General features: G+C 46.0%; 1 protein-coding gene across 1 annotated transcript in view; it reads right to left on the bottom strand.

The window, feature by feature from the left end:
* Positions 1–608: 608 nt before the first annotated feature.
* Positions 609–12,484, bottom strand: part of LOC144139648 (glucose dehydrogenase [FAD, quinone]-like) — a 55,316-nt gene continuing 43,440 nt past the window's right edge. Inside the window, exons 8-9 of the mRNA XM_077671942.1 lie at positions 11,458–11,677; positions 609–780 (exon numbers count right to left, since the gene is read on the bottom strand). Of these exons, the coding sequence (XP_077528068.1) occupies positions 609–780; positions 11,458–11,677 (392 nt within the window). The remainder of the gene's footprint in view (positions 781–11,457; positions 11,678–12,484) is intronic.

Below are 12,484 nucleotides of genomic sequence, written 5' to 3'. Positions count from 1 at the left end.
TGAGTAATTTCACCATTCGGATCACAGAACAAGCAACTGCCTTGTTTTACTCTCTTTGGCCGTCCGCCATATCTGGGACCATCGCTGGGACACGCCGACACAAAAAACGGGATTTTCGCACAAAAGGGTATTATATGCTCCACAAATTGAACATCGCGCCCGCGGTATGTGAAACGGCAGATTCCCTGGCCCAGCACAAAGTAATTATAACTACGAATTCGCAGAATCCCGAACAACGACGACTGAGCTTGCCTATGGTGCACGCTGGTTGCAAAAGGGGTTTGGGAACTTGCAAGAAATTGCAAAAAAGCAACAAGTGGACATAGGATGCTCTGACGCGTTTTGCCACAATTTTTTACAAAGGTAAATAACTGAGGAACACAGAGCGTATGTAAATTCATCAGCTGCAACTCAACACATCATGTGCCTTCCTGTCTTTCTGAGCAAGTCAAGCTTGAGGATGATTTCACTACTTGGAGAACCGCTATAGCGTAAACACCGCAAAAACACGTGTGTTCAGTGAGCAACTTTATTGCTTTTGTTGTACATGTACGCAGGCATTGATTAAAAAATCGAGGTTTCTGGTCATTACATGTAAGGCTCAACACTCATGTGCTCTTTATTGATTTCTGTACTGCCTCGTCAGCAGCTATGGCGTCTTCAATTATCATAGCTGCACCCTTGGCGGCTATCATCATGACGGGTGCATGAGTGTTTCCAGAAGTGATTGCTGGCATTACGGAAGCGTCGATTACTCGTAATGATGTAACCTTTTTCACTCTGTGGATAAAGAAAATCGTAATAAATCAGAAACACTGTGGCGAAGAATAGCACCGTTCATCACGTTAACCCCACCTTACACAAGTAGTTGTTAATTACAGCCCATTGGTAATAATGACTTAAAAGATAAGCGTATCCTTTAATCACCACCCAAAGTACTTTCACTTCTTGTGCATCGATGCACCAGTTCAAACTGCCAGTAAAAATAGTATTCTTGCGATGTCAATGCTGATACTTGTACAAAAATTACGCCATGTTTGTCCGCTCACAGAGCCCTGTTACCCTGCAGACGTACGCCCCATTACTCCAAATGACCAGTTCATAATCATTAGTGGGAAATTCTAAGGAAAGGGGCAGCGCAGTGAAAACGACCAATGAAACAACACTGTACCATATTTACGCTCTAAAATGTCTCTACAACTCTAACTTTCGCACCATTTGCTCATGGAAAAAGCATGGTCAAGCCTTTCTATATCCGTAGGAGGTGTAGGAATGCCAGTGTCGGGCTAGCTGTAAGGCGAAACTTCTAAAATTAAACTGGAACATGTTTAACCACTCAAGCAAAATTTATACTGAAATGTGTGAAACCCTTCCAAATCGGAGCCACGACATTCTTTAGCTCATGAAAAGCAAAGCCGCCTCTCCCGTGGCACGCAATAAGAGAAGTACTCTCCTAGTTTCACAATAAACGTGTTGCCTAGGACAACAACAAGAAAACTGTGAACTCTGTTGATGCCAAACATGATGATATGTGATGATATTGTGCCGCTGACCGCAACCACCACTTCTCTAAAATAGTTATTCTCATGTTGTTCATCATAATCATCACCAATGTATTATGTGGACATTGGCTGCCGTCGGCTTTGGTGGCTGAGAGCTCTAACCAATAGCTTCGCAGTGACCAAAGTGTTGCACCAAGGCCGCTGAAGCAGTAAATGGTGGCATAATTATCCTTTCCCACTTCCCCGTTCCTACCAATACCCTTACCAACCCTACGCTTATCCATAACATAGCGCAAGGGCAACAAAATGGAATAAACGTATTTTCAATCAATCAATCGCGGTTGGTGCGTTTGACTTTGAACCTAGGTCAAAATAATATTTTCAACGCAAAGCTTTGCTTGGCTAGGTTGCCAAAGCACCCACCCAGCTGGCAATTGAAAAAAGGCGTTCACGAAAACAAACCCCTGCTGCACACAAATTACGTTATCTAACTTAACAAAATGTTGCAAGTAAGTTAGTCAAACCAAAGAATGCGCTACGACAGACAAGTGAGTAACAGCTCCTCCACGCCGAGCACACGTGGAACACGACTTTAGAAGTGTTATAAATGTGAACGCATGGGCAGGAAGGGAAGAAATAAAACCCAAAAAGGAAGCGGGAATTACTGCGCCGGCAAAAAAAGCGTGCTTCAGTGGAAATAAAAAAATGACTTCCCTTGCACTCTGTGAAGTAGGATGACCAATGAAACTGTGAAGTGTAATGTCAAAGTCGTCTTAGCTGCTAATTTTCATATGATTTTTTTCGAGTTACTTTCAGTAATCCTATACTCCATCTTTAGATGGCCCTGTTTAACTGTGCAGCGCGCAATGGCAGCTCACAAGAACCAACCTTACACCGACCGGAAAATCGGCTGCACCTCTAAACACAAATGTATTGCTTGGAAGAAACAATATAAGCCGTCTTATATGAAAATATAAAGTCCCTAAGACGGTTTTTGTTTTTTATAAGTTTTTGTCCATACTGGGGACCCGTATTTGCGCGGCAGAGTAACCTGTTACAGTGAGAGCGTGAATCGGAACCAGCAGGTACTGAAATCAGGTTCAGCCCAACAACAGATCCGCCGTTAAAACGATGTCACGTTCCACGAATAGCCTACATGGTTCAGCGCACTTTCCTTTTCTTTATCTCCGCTCCGGATACTGGTAGATGACTGTGAAAGACATGGACCGTGAAATGATGGCTTTCCACAACTCGTTAAGAAAGGAGTCCAGTTTGCTTGAGGCCCTGACTAGCAGCCGCTTTTTCTTGACTCGTCACCACACTGACCAGCTCTCCAGTATTACGCAGCTTCAACCCTTGTGCTCCGACAGAAGTTCCTGCCGATGTTTATTGCCGTGGAATAGGCGCTTTTCTGGCCTTAGTACAGAGCGAATATGGTAGAGTAATTGCGTATGCCAGTCGTCTCTTGTCATCGGCAGAACATAACTACCCCCTTACGGAACAAGAATGCCTTGCGCCGGTGTGTATGCCGATTTCGAACCTACTTAATCGGGATCCCTGTCACCGTAGTGACCGACCGGCATGCGCTCTGCTGACTGTTGTTTATGAAAGACCCCACCGGACGGTGGGGTCTTTCATAACACGCTTACTGTCGGTCTCACTATTTAACCATTTAACCGGTAGGCCTGACAACGCTGGCATCCGAGTCGAAGCCTGTCTCTCGGCTATTTCTGATTAACTTAAAAAATTGGCATTGTTGGTCTACATATAAGGTAGGCGTACACGTGCTTTGTAACTCTTGTAATTGGCTTGCTGAAATTACTCCTCTAGGTGTCCAGTAGAACGATTCTGTCCTTTCAGTACCATCGTCATAATCCTTTTTTCGTTTGCGTCGTTTTCTTCGTTTCGGTTTTTTTGGGTAATAGCGCTATTCACAAGAGCAAATTGTTTCTTTTTTCTCTTTGTTTTCTTCTTATTCGCCCTTGTACGTGGTTTGCTACTCCTGTCATTGGAATGCTTAAACTACTCTTGTAGTCGCTAACGCATGCCTCTAATATACAGTTTCGATTCGAAGACCGAAAACCGAGTTTTCATGTCTCTCCTGCCAGATTCCGAGAGTTTTATATGCTGTGACCTTGTTATGGTGGGTGTGCAATGGCGCGTCATTTGCCTTTATGCACAAATGAATCACCGGAGGGTAACTCCTCTTTTATATCGCTAGGAAAGACCCTCCGCACACAACGAAAAATCCTCCTCATGGGGGATTTTAATTATGTCTGTTATGAGTACGATCCATCCAGACCACGGGCACACTATAACCAAAACGCAGCCACCCTGTCTAATTTAGTATAAGAATATAGTCTTCTGGATGTCGGTCTTGAAAATGCGAGTACTGCGCACTTTACTCACTTTCAGTGCACTTAGAATGCATGCTCTGACGGCATACATATTTCCTCAGGAAAGATTTCTGGCATTTCCGACTAAAATGTACGCCGGATTATTTTTTATGTTTAGGCTAAACAATATCCGTTCGTCGCGCCAAAAAACATCTAAGTGTGAGGGAAAGTGGAGAGGAGGCAAACAGCCCACGATCACGTGTGGGGTTGGCACCTCAAGAAAAAAATGTGGTTAGGGAGGTCGCGGGAATCGAACCTGGCCTCTTTACGCCGTACAACCGGCAACCTAACCATTTGGCCACCCCAAAGGCCCGAGGGGTACGGGGTTACCAGCGGGAAGTGGAGGACAATAACATGTGCAGCTAATTGGAAGCAAATAAATTGCTTGTCGTGGTCGTAACGAAAGCTGAATCCCTCGAGTTATAAAACCGTCGTCTATCCTATTGCACTATTGTTTCATTCGAGACGTCCAGAATGTCCTTTGTGTTCGTAGTGCGGCGCTGGCTTTGGACTTTGCTTTGTTGAAGCGGACTTTGGTTTCGCACTTTGGCAATTAGAATTTTGAGCTTTAGGAGAGTGGATTGTGGACTTTGAATTATCTTCGTTTGCATGGGAAGTGCCATTGGAATTCTTGTTTTAGTTTCGATAATGTCGAATTTTTGAAGAAACTTCCAAGCAATGCAGCGCGAGAAGCCTACGCGTTAAGAAAATAGGTATATCACGAACACATCTATTTTTTTTCTGGAACATGAAAGAAACGTCGCGGGCCAACGTATAGCAGTATTTACCATCCTTCTTATTTCTAGCATCAGATATCAGCATTGATATCAATCGCTGTAAAAAAAAACGGATTATAGCGCTTTACAAAGCCTCCAACGTATGGCGGTATATCTCCTATCATCAAGTTCGGCCACTTCGTCTGTCGCTTCCCTGTGTTGGAATACATCCCAGAATAGAAATATTGCACTAGTAACCCGGTATATGGTAACAGAAGTCTGGCATGGCACTCGTGCATGCTTTTTGGACTAGAAAATTGTACATATAAGTGTTACCAACAACAACAAAACCGTTGCGGCTTAGCTCAGCTAACTTTAGATATGGAAAGCAAAAGCTTGGCTCAGTCTGGTTGAGTCTTGGTTTCGCTTGGTCAACTTTTGTTGCAGCTGCGTTGCCGACCACGGCTCAAAGCCGTTCGGTCCCGTGCAACACTCACAGAAGGAGGCCCGGCCTCGCTTTCATTCTCGGCGAACGCGGCGTTCATCTTTCACGGCGAACGCGGCGCAAGATGAGTCGCATAGCCCGAGGCGACCCAGCGGCGCATGCGTGGACGGCTGCGGGTTTGGTCGGCTGCTGATCAGCTGAGCGACCACTCCCTTCGCGGCCGCCGCCGCTATACGTGAGGAGAACTACCGAAAACGGGGCCTGGTGCGCAGCGCCGACAGCGGGCCCGGCGATTTACGCGATGCTCTTCGAGGGGTGTGTCGCCGGGGGTGAGTCTGCGGTCAAACTTAGGTTAACTTGCGCAACCTCCGCGAAACGGCTAAACGAAAGTGGTAAAGCATTGCTCCAAAAGAAAACAAACAAAAAAAAAAACGACTGGCATTCACCCTTTGGCGAGCCTCCGGAAGAAACACAGCGAAAGGAGCATGCCACAGATGGCAGCTCTGGCCGAAGTTCCAGATATGAGGTATCCCGGACGGGTTTCGTCTCCGCTTTTCACTCTTCCGGAATCACGCACTCATACGCTAACGGAGTACTGGGACACATTTGTTTACCTATTGTGCCGTTTCTATAACACGTATTGCGAAAATATTTCGTTCACCGGAACTAGTGAATGTGTCCCAATTGCTGCTGGTAAACTTCTCTTTTAGTTCTAGAACCTCTTCACATTCTCTTGAAAGCAAGCTTGAACGGACCAAAGGATGATTGGACATGAGTGGAGGTGAAAGCAAAATCACAAGGATAACAAAACGAATCAAGAGTAATCAGAGTGCATGAAGAGGAATCAAAGTGAGATACCATGTTTTAAGGTAAATCTTCTTTTTCGGTGCATTGGGGCGTCGTGAGAGGGTTTTCAGTTTTCGCTGTTGTGAAACTTCATCTCCAGAAGTTGCTGCTTTGAGTTTCCCCTTCCTGCGCTGGGGTAGCTTCCACGTGCAAAGTCAGCGTTGCTGCGGCAGCTCGGCGATCCGTATGGGTAAGGCGACGGCGAACGGTTTTATCGTGATGGACCAAGGCTGCTGAGGTTCAGGTAAGCGCCGATCTCGTCGGGACGCTGTCACGGATATGGAACATGAGCATCCACGGGTAGACCTCCCAGTTCGAGTCCCTTGTACGGGCAGCGTCGGTAGATGTGGCCGGCTTCGCCACTGCGGTAGCAGAGCGGACGATGGCAGGGGGACCGCCACACGTCCTTGGGGTATAGTGGTACACCGCAGGGAGTCGCGCGGCCAATAATGGGCGGCGGCAGGACAGATCCTGCTGCGTTCGCCATGGCGTGCGGCTCGCTGGGCGGTTCCATCTACGTTGACGTCCCTAGTGCTTGTTGCACTTCTTCGTTATTACTTCAGTGAGAAAAGAGACTTGAGCTTGCGGTGTTGTTGCAAACATTTCCCGCTGTTATTCACGCCCAACGGCGCAGATCGTTTCCCTCACTAGAGAGTTGTAGTATAGCGTTTTCAGCACCGTGCAGTGTTAGCTTCCCTTGCCTCTTTCGCAGTGCGCATGTGCAGTACTGAGAGTTGGTTTTGCATTTAACGGGCGTAAGACGAATGCACTGAATAATGTGAGGCGCTAAACAACGGGGACCAGAAGAAATACGTAAACACAGACAAGGCACCACTTCCAACTAAACTTTATTAGTGAAAAACCTTAGGTTAAATACACAGTTCTGACGTCATGAAAACGGAAAACCAACAACGTGTGCAATCCTACACGTGTCCATCTCAGAACTGGAATTCTTAGTGATAATGCGACCGACGGTGTACTGATGCACTTGTTTCCCGCCTTGTGAATAAAGTACGCCTCCACAATCTCCCTAGCATGCCTATCTCTGACCCATTTTTAAAACGTGGCCTGTTTGAAGAGCGGAGTGCCTCGTTTTTAAAAAGGTCAGAGATAGGCATGAAAGGGAGATTGTGGAGGCGTACTTCATTCACAAGGCGGGAAACAAGTGCATCAGTACACCGTCGGTCGCATTATCACCTAAAGAATTCGAGTTCTTAGATGGACACGTGTAGAATTGCACACGTTGTTGGTGTTCCGTTTTCATGAAGTCAGAACTGTGTATTTAAACTAAGGTTTTTCACTAATAAAGTTTAGTTGGAAGTGGCGCCTTGTCTGTGTTTACGTGTTTCCTCTGGTACCCTTTGTTTAGCGCCTCAAATTATTCAGTATGTTCAACCAACTACCCCTGATCAGGCTTTTGTTACTAACGCACGCTATTTCAGCCAAGTAGCACAGTGGCTTGCTTACGCTACGGCTCTTTATTGCGCGCCTTAACTTATTCCTGTGTTTACAACATGGCGGGCAGTAGAGCGGAACACCTCGGTCCTCAACGCTTACTTCCTTCTGCGAGCAGTAATTTGCATCTTCTAGAACGACGTTCTCGCTCCTGTCTTCCTACATAGGTGCCGTAGTTTGCACGTTGGTCTTGCGCTGCACGAAACTAACGTGACATTACTGCTCCGAACGAAGCTCCTGAAGGCTGGCCTACGTAGCTGTGTGTGTGCGTGCGTGCGTGCGTGCGTGCGTGCGTGCGTGCGTGCGTGGCGTGGTGTGTGTGTGCGGGGGGGGGGGGGGGGGAGCCACGCTCTAGATTCACGGTGGAATTCGACGGTCCGCTCCTGCGGGTGGAAATCGCGGGGGGTGCCATCTTTACGACGGGCCGTAGGCAAAAAATGGCATGTTTTTTTAGATGCGACGCTAAGAGCATCTCTTGTCGGCGGCCCTGTCATTCCTGCGTGCATCCGTTGTTGTCCGCGGCGTGCGTCCGTTGTCCGCAGCCACTCTCCCGCTCTCCTCTCCGATAGCGAGCACTCTCTCGCGAGGGGCATTGGATTGGATTCGATTGGCTTGGCTTGGCTTGGCTTTTCTTTGATTGGATTGGATTGGATTTGGATTGGATTGGATTAAAGTGGATTGTGTTGTTGGATTGTGTTGCGTCATAGCCGCGGCAGACGCACTGGCACCGGCGCGTGCCCAGGTGAGAGCGTGTGCGGCCCGGCGCGCTCTCACTCCTCCGGTGGGCGGCGCTGCGCGCGGTGCTGCGCATGTGCAGTACTCTCTCTCTCTCTCCGCGGTTTCCTCTCCTTCGGGCGCGCTGCGCATATATAGTGCCTAGAATATAACCGGTGTGCCGCTCTCCGGCGGCCCTTCGGTCGACGGTTGCTCTCCGCTTGCGCTTGAAACCCCCTCAGCGTCGCATCACACCAGGGTTCCCGCGAGGGGAGGTGGGCGTAATTTTTTTTTTTTGCGTTTCGGCCTCGCAGTCCCGGCAGTTACATCACGTTTGTTCGAAACGGGTTTTTGAACTGTTTCCGAGTCGAATAAAATACAAACGTCAAAAACGGGGTATTGGTTATGCACATTGTGTGCGACTGCCAAAGCAAGTACCTGGGGGCTTCAATGCCCCCGCTATCAAGTGTGTTTATGTAGGAACATTCGTGTCATTTTATGTACATTTTACATTCAGTCCTAACGGGATGGCGTTTGGTTCCAGTTATCTGGGTACACGTAAAAAAGTCGGACTTTTTCTCGTTCTGCAGTCGCTTGACGTTTGGTTTGACAGATGGCGCTGTAAGCGTTGGCGTGTCCCAACGCAAAACCGGTAAAACAATGCACTTGAACTCTTCGTGCGGTGCCGAATTAGCATGCCGCAAAAATTTAACGTTTAGCGTACGCAAACGCAAAACCGCTATACTAAAATTCTCTAATTTGTCTGTTGTGACACAACTGTGTCGATGGGGTTCACTCGCAGTGAAATCACTATTTTCCCAGTGGTACTGCCTTGAGCGCATGTCAAGCGTCTTCTCAATTATGGTGGCCTTTCAGAAGTTCACCGACGGTTTTTGGTTGGCTGCAGTTCCTGCCTAACTCCGCGCATCAGAAACCGCACTTTCCTCTTTTCCCTTATCTCCGGATCAGCACCGCCAAGTAGTCTTTTTCTCTCCTCAACAAACATTACCAACTCTTCTTTGGAGTGCTGTGTACGCGTCTGCAGAAAACTTTCGGCTTGTTCCTTTCGTAAGACCGCCAGAAATAGCGCCCACTTCGTAATGGCACTCTCGTCGTTCTCGATCCAAATTCGAGCCGAGTCTTCAAGGTAGAGAAAGACATGCGCCCGGGCATTACTTCAGCGTGTTCAGCTCCTTTTTTCTGTCCCCGTAGCTCCTTTGTTTAAAATAATATAAAGCTATTGACCACGTATGTCTGTGCTTCGCTGAAAACACCGTTAAAATATATTAGCATTTCTGCCACCCCTGAGAGGTTAACACCTCGTGCGATGGTGGCCTTCGCTTTTCATTTATTTTATTCTCACGTTATTTCACCTCATTCTATACCCCTCTGGCTTCAAACATTTCCTGCCTCCTCTCTCATTTTATTTTCCTTCCCTTTCCCTTTTCCTTTTTTCTAACGGACCTCACTGTCCCTATCGTATCCACGTTGAACCCTTAAACCGTTCCCCATCTCTGATAACCTTCGCCTTACCTTACCCCATCTACCTCCCTCTGAAATAATACGCCTGCTGCTTCTACCTGTCTTTTCCTTCTACAGTTCCCTTATCGCCACCTCTTCACATGTGCATCCTTTCGTTTCCTTATATTTTCTACTACTCTTTCTCAACCCCTCCCGCGTCATGTGAGCAAGCTGTGAGTCGCGTGACTGGCTAGTGATCCGCGGGTGATTTGTGGGTACGTTAAAATTTGATCACCAAGAATTTGTGGGTTAAAGTTTAGAGGCCGGTGACACGCTCGTGGGAGACATGAACTTATGGCGACCCATAAGTGGGCCCCTGTTTAGTCCCTAGCACGGTGTATACACTGTTTTCCCTAGGTAACCAGGTGCCCACTCATTGCCAGGGGTCCCGTGACCCACGGTCGAGCAAACACACCAGTAATATTACTGGTTGATTCGGATAGTACACAGACCCACCGAAATTTCCGCGTCTGCCTTGCCCAACGAAGCCTTTAAAAATAACATAGGACCCAATCGCGCCGAAGTTTTACACGTAGCCGAAATCAGTTAACTGATCGAGCGAAACACATTGTTGGAGAACAACTTTGGAAGAAAGGCATGCGATTGGAAGTGAGGCCGCAAGGTAATACTTAAAGAAAGAAAACAAACTGAGTGGCGGTCTGATTCGGGGGTGTCCACAGTTAAACTGAATTAGAGGCACCACGAAAATAGCATAGTCATGGTCTTGACAGCGGATGGGAAACCGGTGAGAAACTGTCTGCTAAGTCGCGAATGTTTCATAAGTTTTCCTTATTATCCAGCTTAGTTATTGCAGGTTTCTGTTAAAGTAAGTACCATGCTATTTGGGCCAATGCAGTATTATGTAAGAACCAGACTTGTATTTGGTATTCCTGGCTCCTTTATAAACGCTCTAACTAGGTGTGAGTTATTATGCCCCTAGGTATCTATAAAACAGCAGCCTAATGGGTTGAGTTAAAGTGTTTCTATGTGTGTGCTGGAAACGCCGAGTTGTGGTTATTAACCCAAGGGCAATAAATTTGGGAGTAGTGTTCTGTAAACAAAAGAATAAAACATTCTTGCGCTAACCTAGACTTTCCCGACTACCCTTGTGGATGGACATAATATAATTTGCCGAAAAAGAAAACAGTCGTGGCTTGTATATTCAGTTTTACACCATCTACATATAAGTTGCATCTAATTGCAAGATATAAACGTGACTGATAATTATGAAGCGTCAGAGAGGCGAACTGTCAAGCACTGTTTGACCTAAATGTGAAGCTTAACAAGTACAGCCGCATTGTGCGTCGTATCTCTCTGTTTGCCGACATACAATAATTAATGGCCGAGAAATACATAACCATAATGTCTAGCGGTCATTAAATATAGTTTTAAATGACAACTTTAAAGCATCCAGATAAACCATGTTGAAGCACCCAGCTTTAAACATGGCACTCGTTGAGTGTACCTTTAAATTGACGATGGTTACAGCAGTCTTAAACCTACTAGATTTCTTGTGTAGCAGTGTACTATCATGCTTTTCACGATTCCATTTTTTGTACCATTAGTTCATATATGAATATGAATTACATTCATGCTTTGCATATGCTACCAAAACTTTTTGAGAATTGGTCGCTTTTTAGAAAGGGCTACCTATAAGTAGGTTAAAGTTAAGGGGTATAAAGTGAGTGGGCTAAAGTAGGCAAAGCAACGTTAAAATAGCCGCACTGGAGAAGCTTTTAGCCCAACGTTGCCAACACGATAACCTCCGTTTCAAAAATTGGGAATAACAGGAAGGTTGTTCAAAACAATATTCGTTGGTTGTCCAAAAAAGTAGTTCAAAAAGGTATGTGTAAGTGTCTTACCTGAGTCTTTCATCTACGACCGACCTGTTGTGGTTACCCATAGCACAGGTGCAGCAAACATGCATGCCCGGAAATCCAGCATATTTAAGGAAGCATTTCAGGTATTCCACACTCCACATGGGATGATCTTTGCAGTAAGGCAGTGGAGTGTCATAAACTTTAGCGCCGATTCTTTGCATTGCCTTTGTTTTCTCGAATACTTCTTTCACTTTCAGAATTCCTGGGGACAGAAGTGTAAGAGCGGAAACACCAAACGTGTAAAACGTCGAGAAAGGTTATAAAACAAAGCATAAAGAATAATAATTACAACACCTTTAACGAAATAAACACTATTTTTTCCCATTTCTCGCGGGTGTCGCATAATTGACTGCGAAGAATGTCTGTGCAAAAACGCAAACCACATGTTTATTTTTTACATGAATTGTGGCAGGCATTGAAGGAAAATGTTTAGATTTTAAAATTGGGTATTCATGTTTTGAGTTTCATGGTTGTAACGCTTGCGCTGCGATTTTGTCCCTGCAGTTCTCAAAGATAATGATACAGCACTAAAACATTTTGTGCATGAAACGCTTCTGCCGCGAAAATGCGTGTCATTTGAGAGATTTTCTTATACGTGTTCCTAAATACTATTTAGCCTGTTTAAATGGGGCAGAAAACCCCCGTGCTTGACTTTGAAGCTGAATCTTTGCTGAAAAATTTTTGTTATATTATTGCTCTTTTGCTATTTTTTTTGTGTGCCTATTATCTGTTGGTAAATTTCAGGTGAATATGATAGTTTTTTATGAACTCAATTGGTATGTCCATGAAGCTGTGCTGAGTGCATTATGCACCCAAGGTCAAGAATGTAATGTTGCGCTAGAAATATGCGTACAGTAAAGTTCCGAGAGAACGTCGCCTCCTGAAACATCGCGTCCCTCTTCCCCCCGCCGAAGAGGTCTAATATTCAATTTACTAAAAGAACCTCAAATATCGCCCACCCTTTACATTCGTGCTAGCTTTGACACCTTCAAAAGTCCGGGGAGCTCCC

Source organism: Haemaphysalis longicornis, unplaced genomic scaffold (genome assembly GCF_048455015.1).
Source record: "Haemaphysalis longicornis isolate Haplotype H1 unplaced genomic scaffold, Haemaphysalis longicornis Haplotype H1 scaffold_5, whole genome shotgun sequence".
Lineage (NCBI taxonomy): Eukaryota > Metazoa > Arthropoda > Arachnida > Ixodida > Ixodidae > Haemaphysalis > Haemaphysalis longicornis.
The sequence above is the reverse complement of the archived record's forward strand: the minus strand, read 5'-3'. Positions and strand labels throughout refer to the sequence as shown.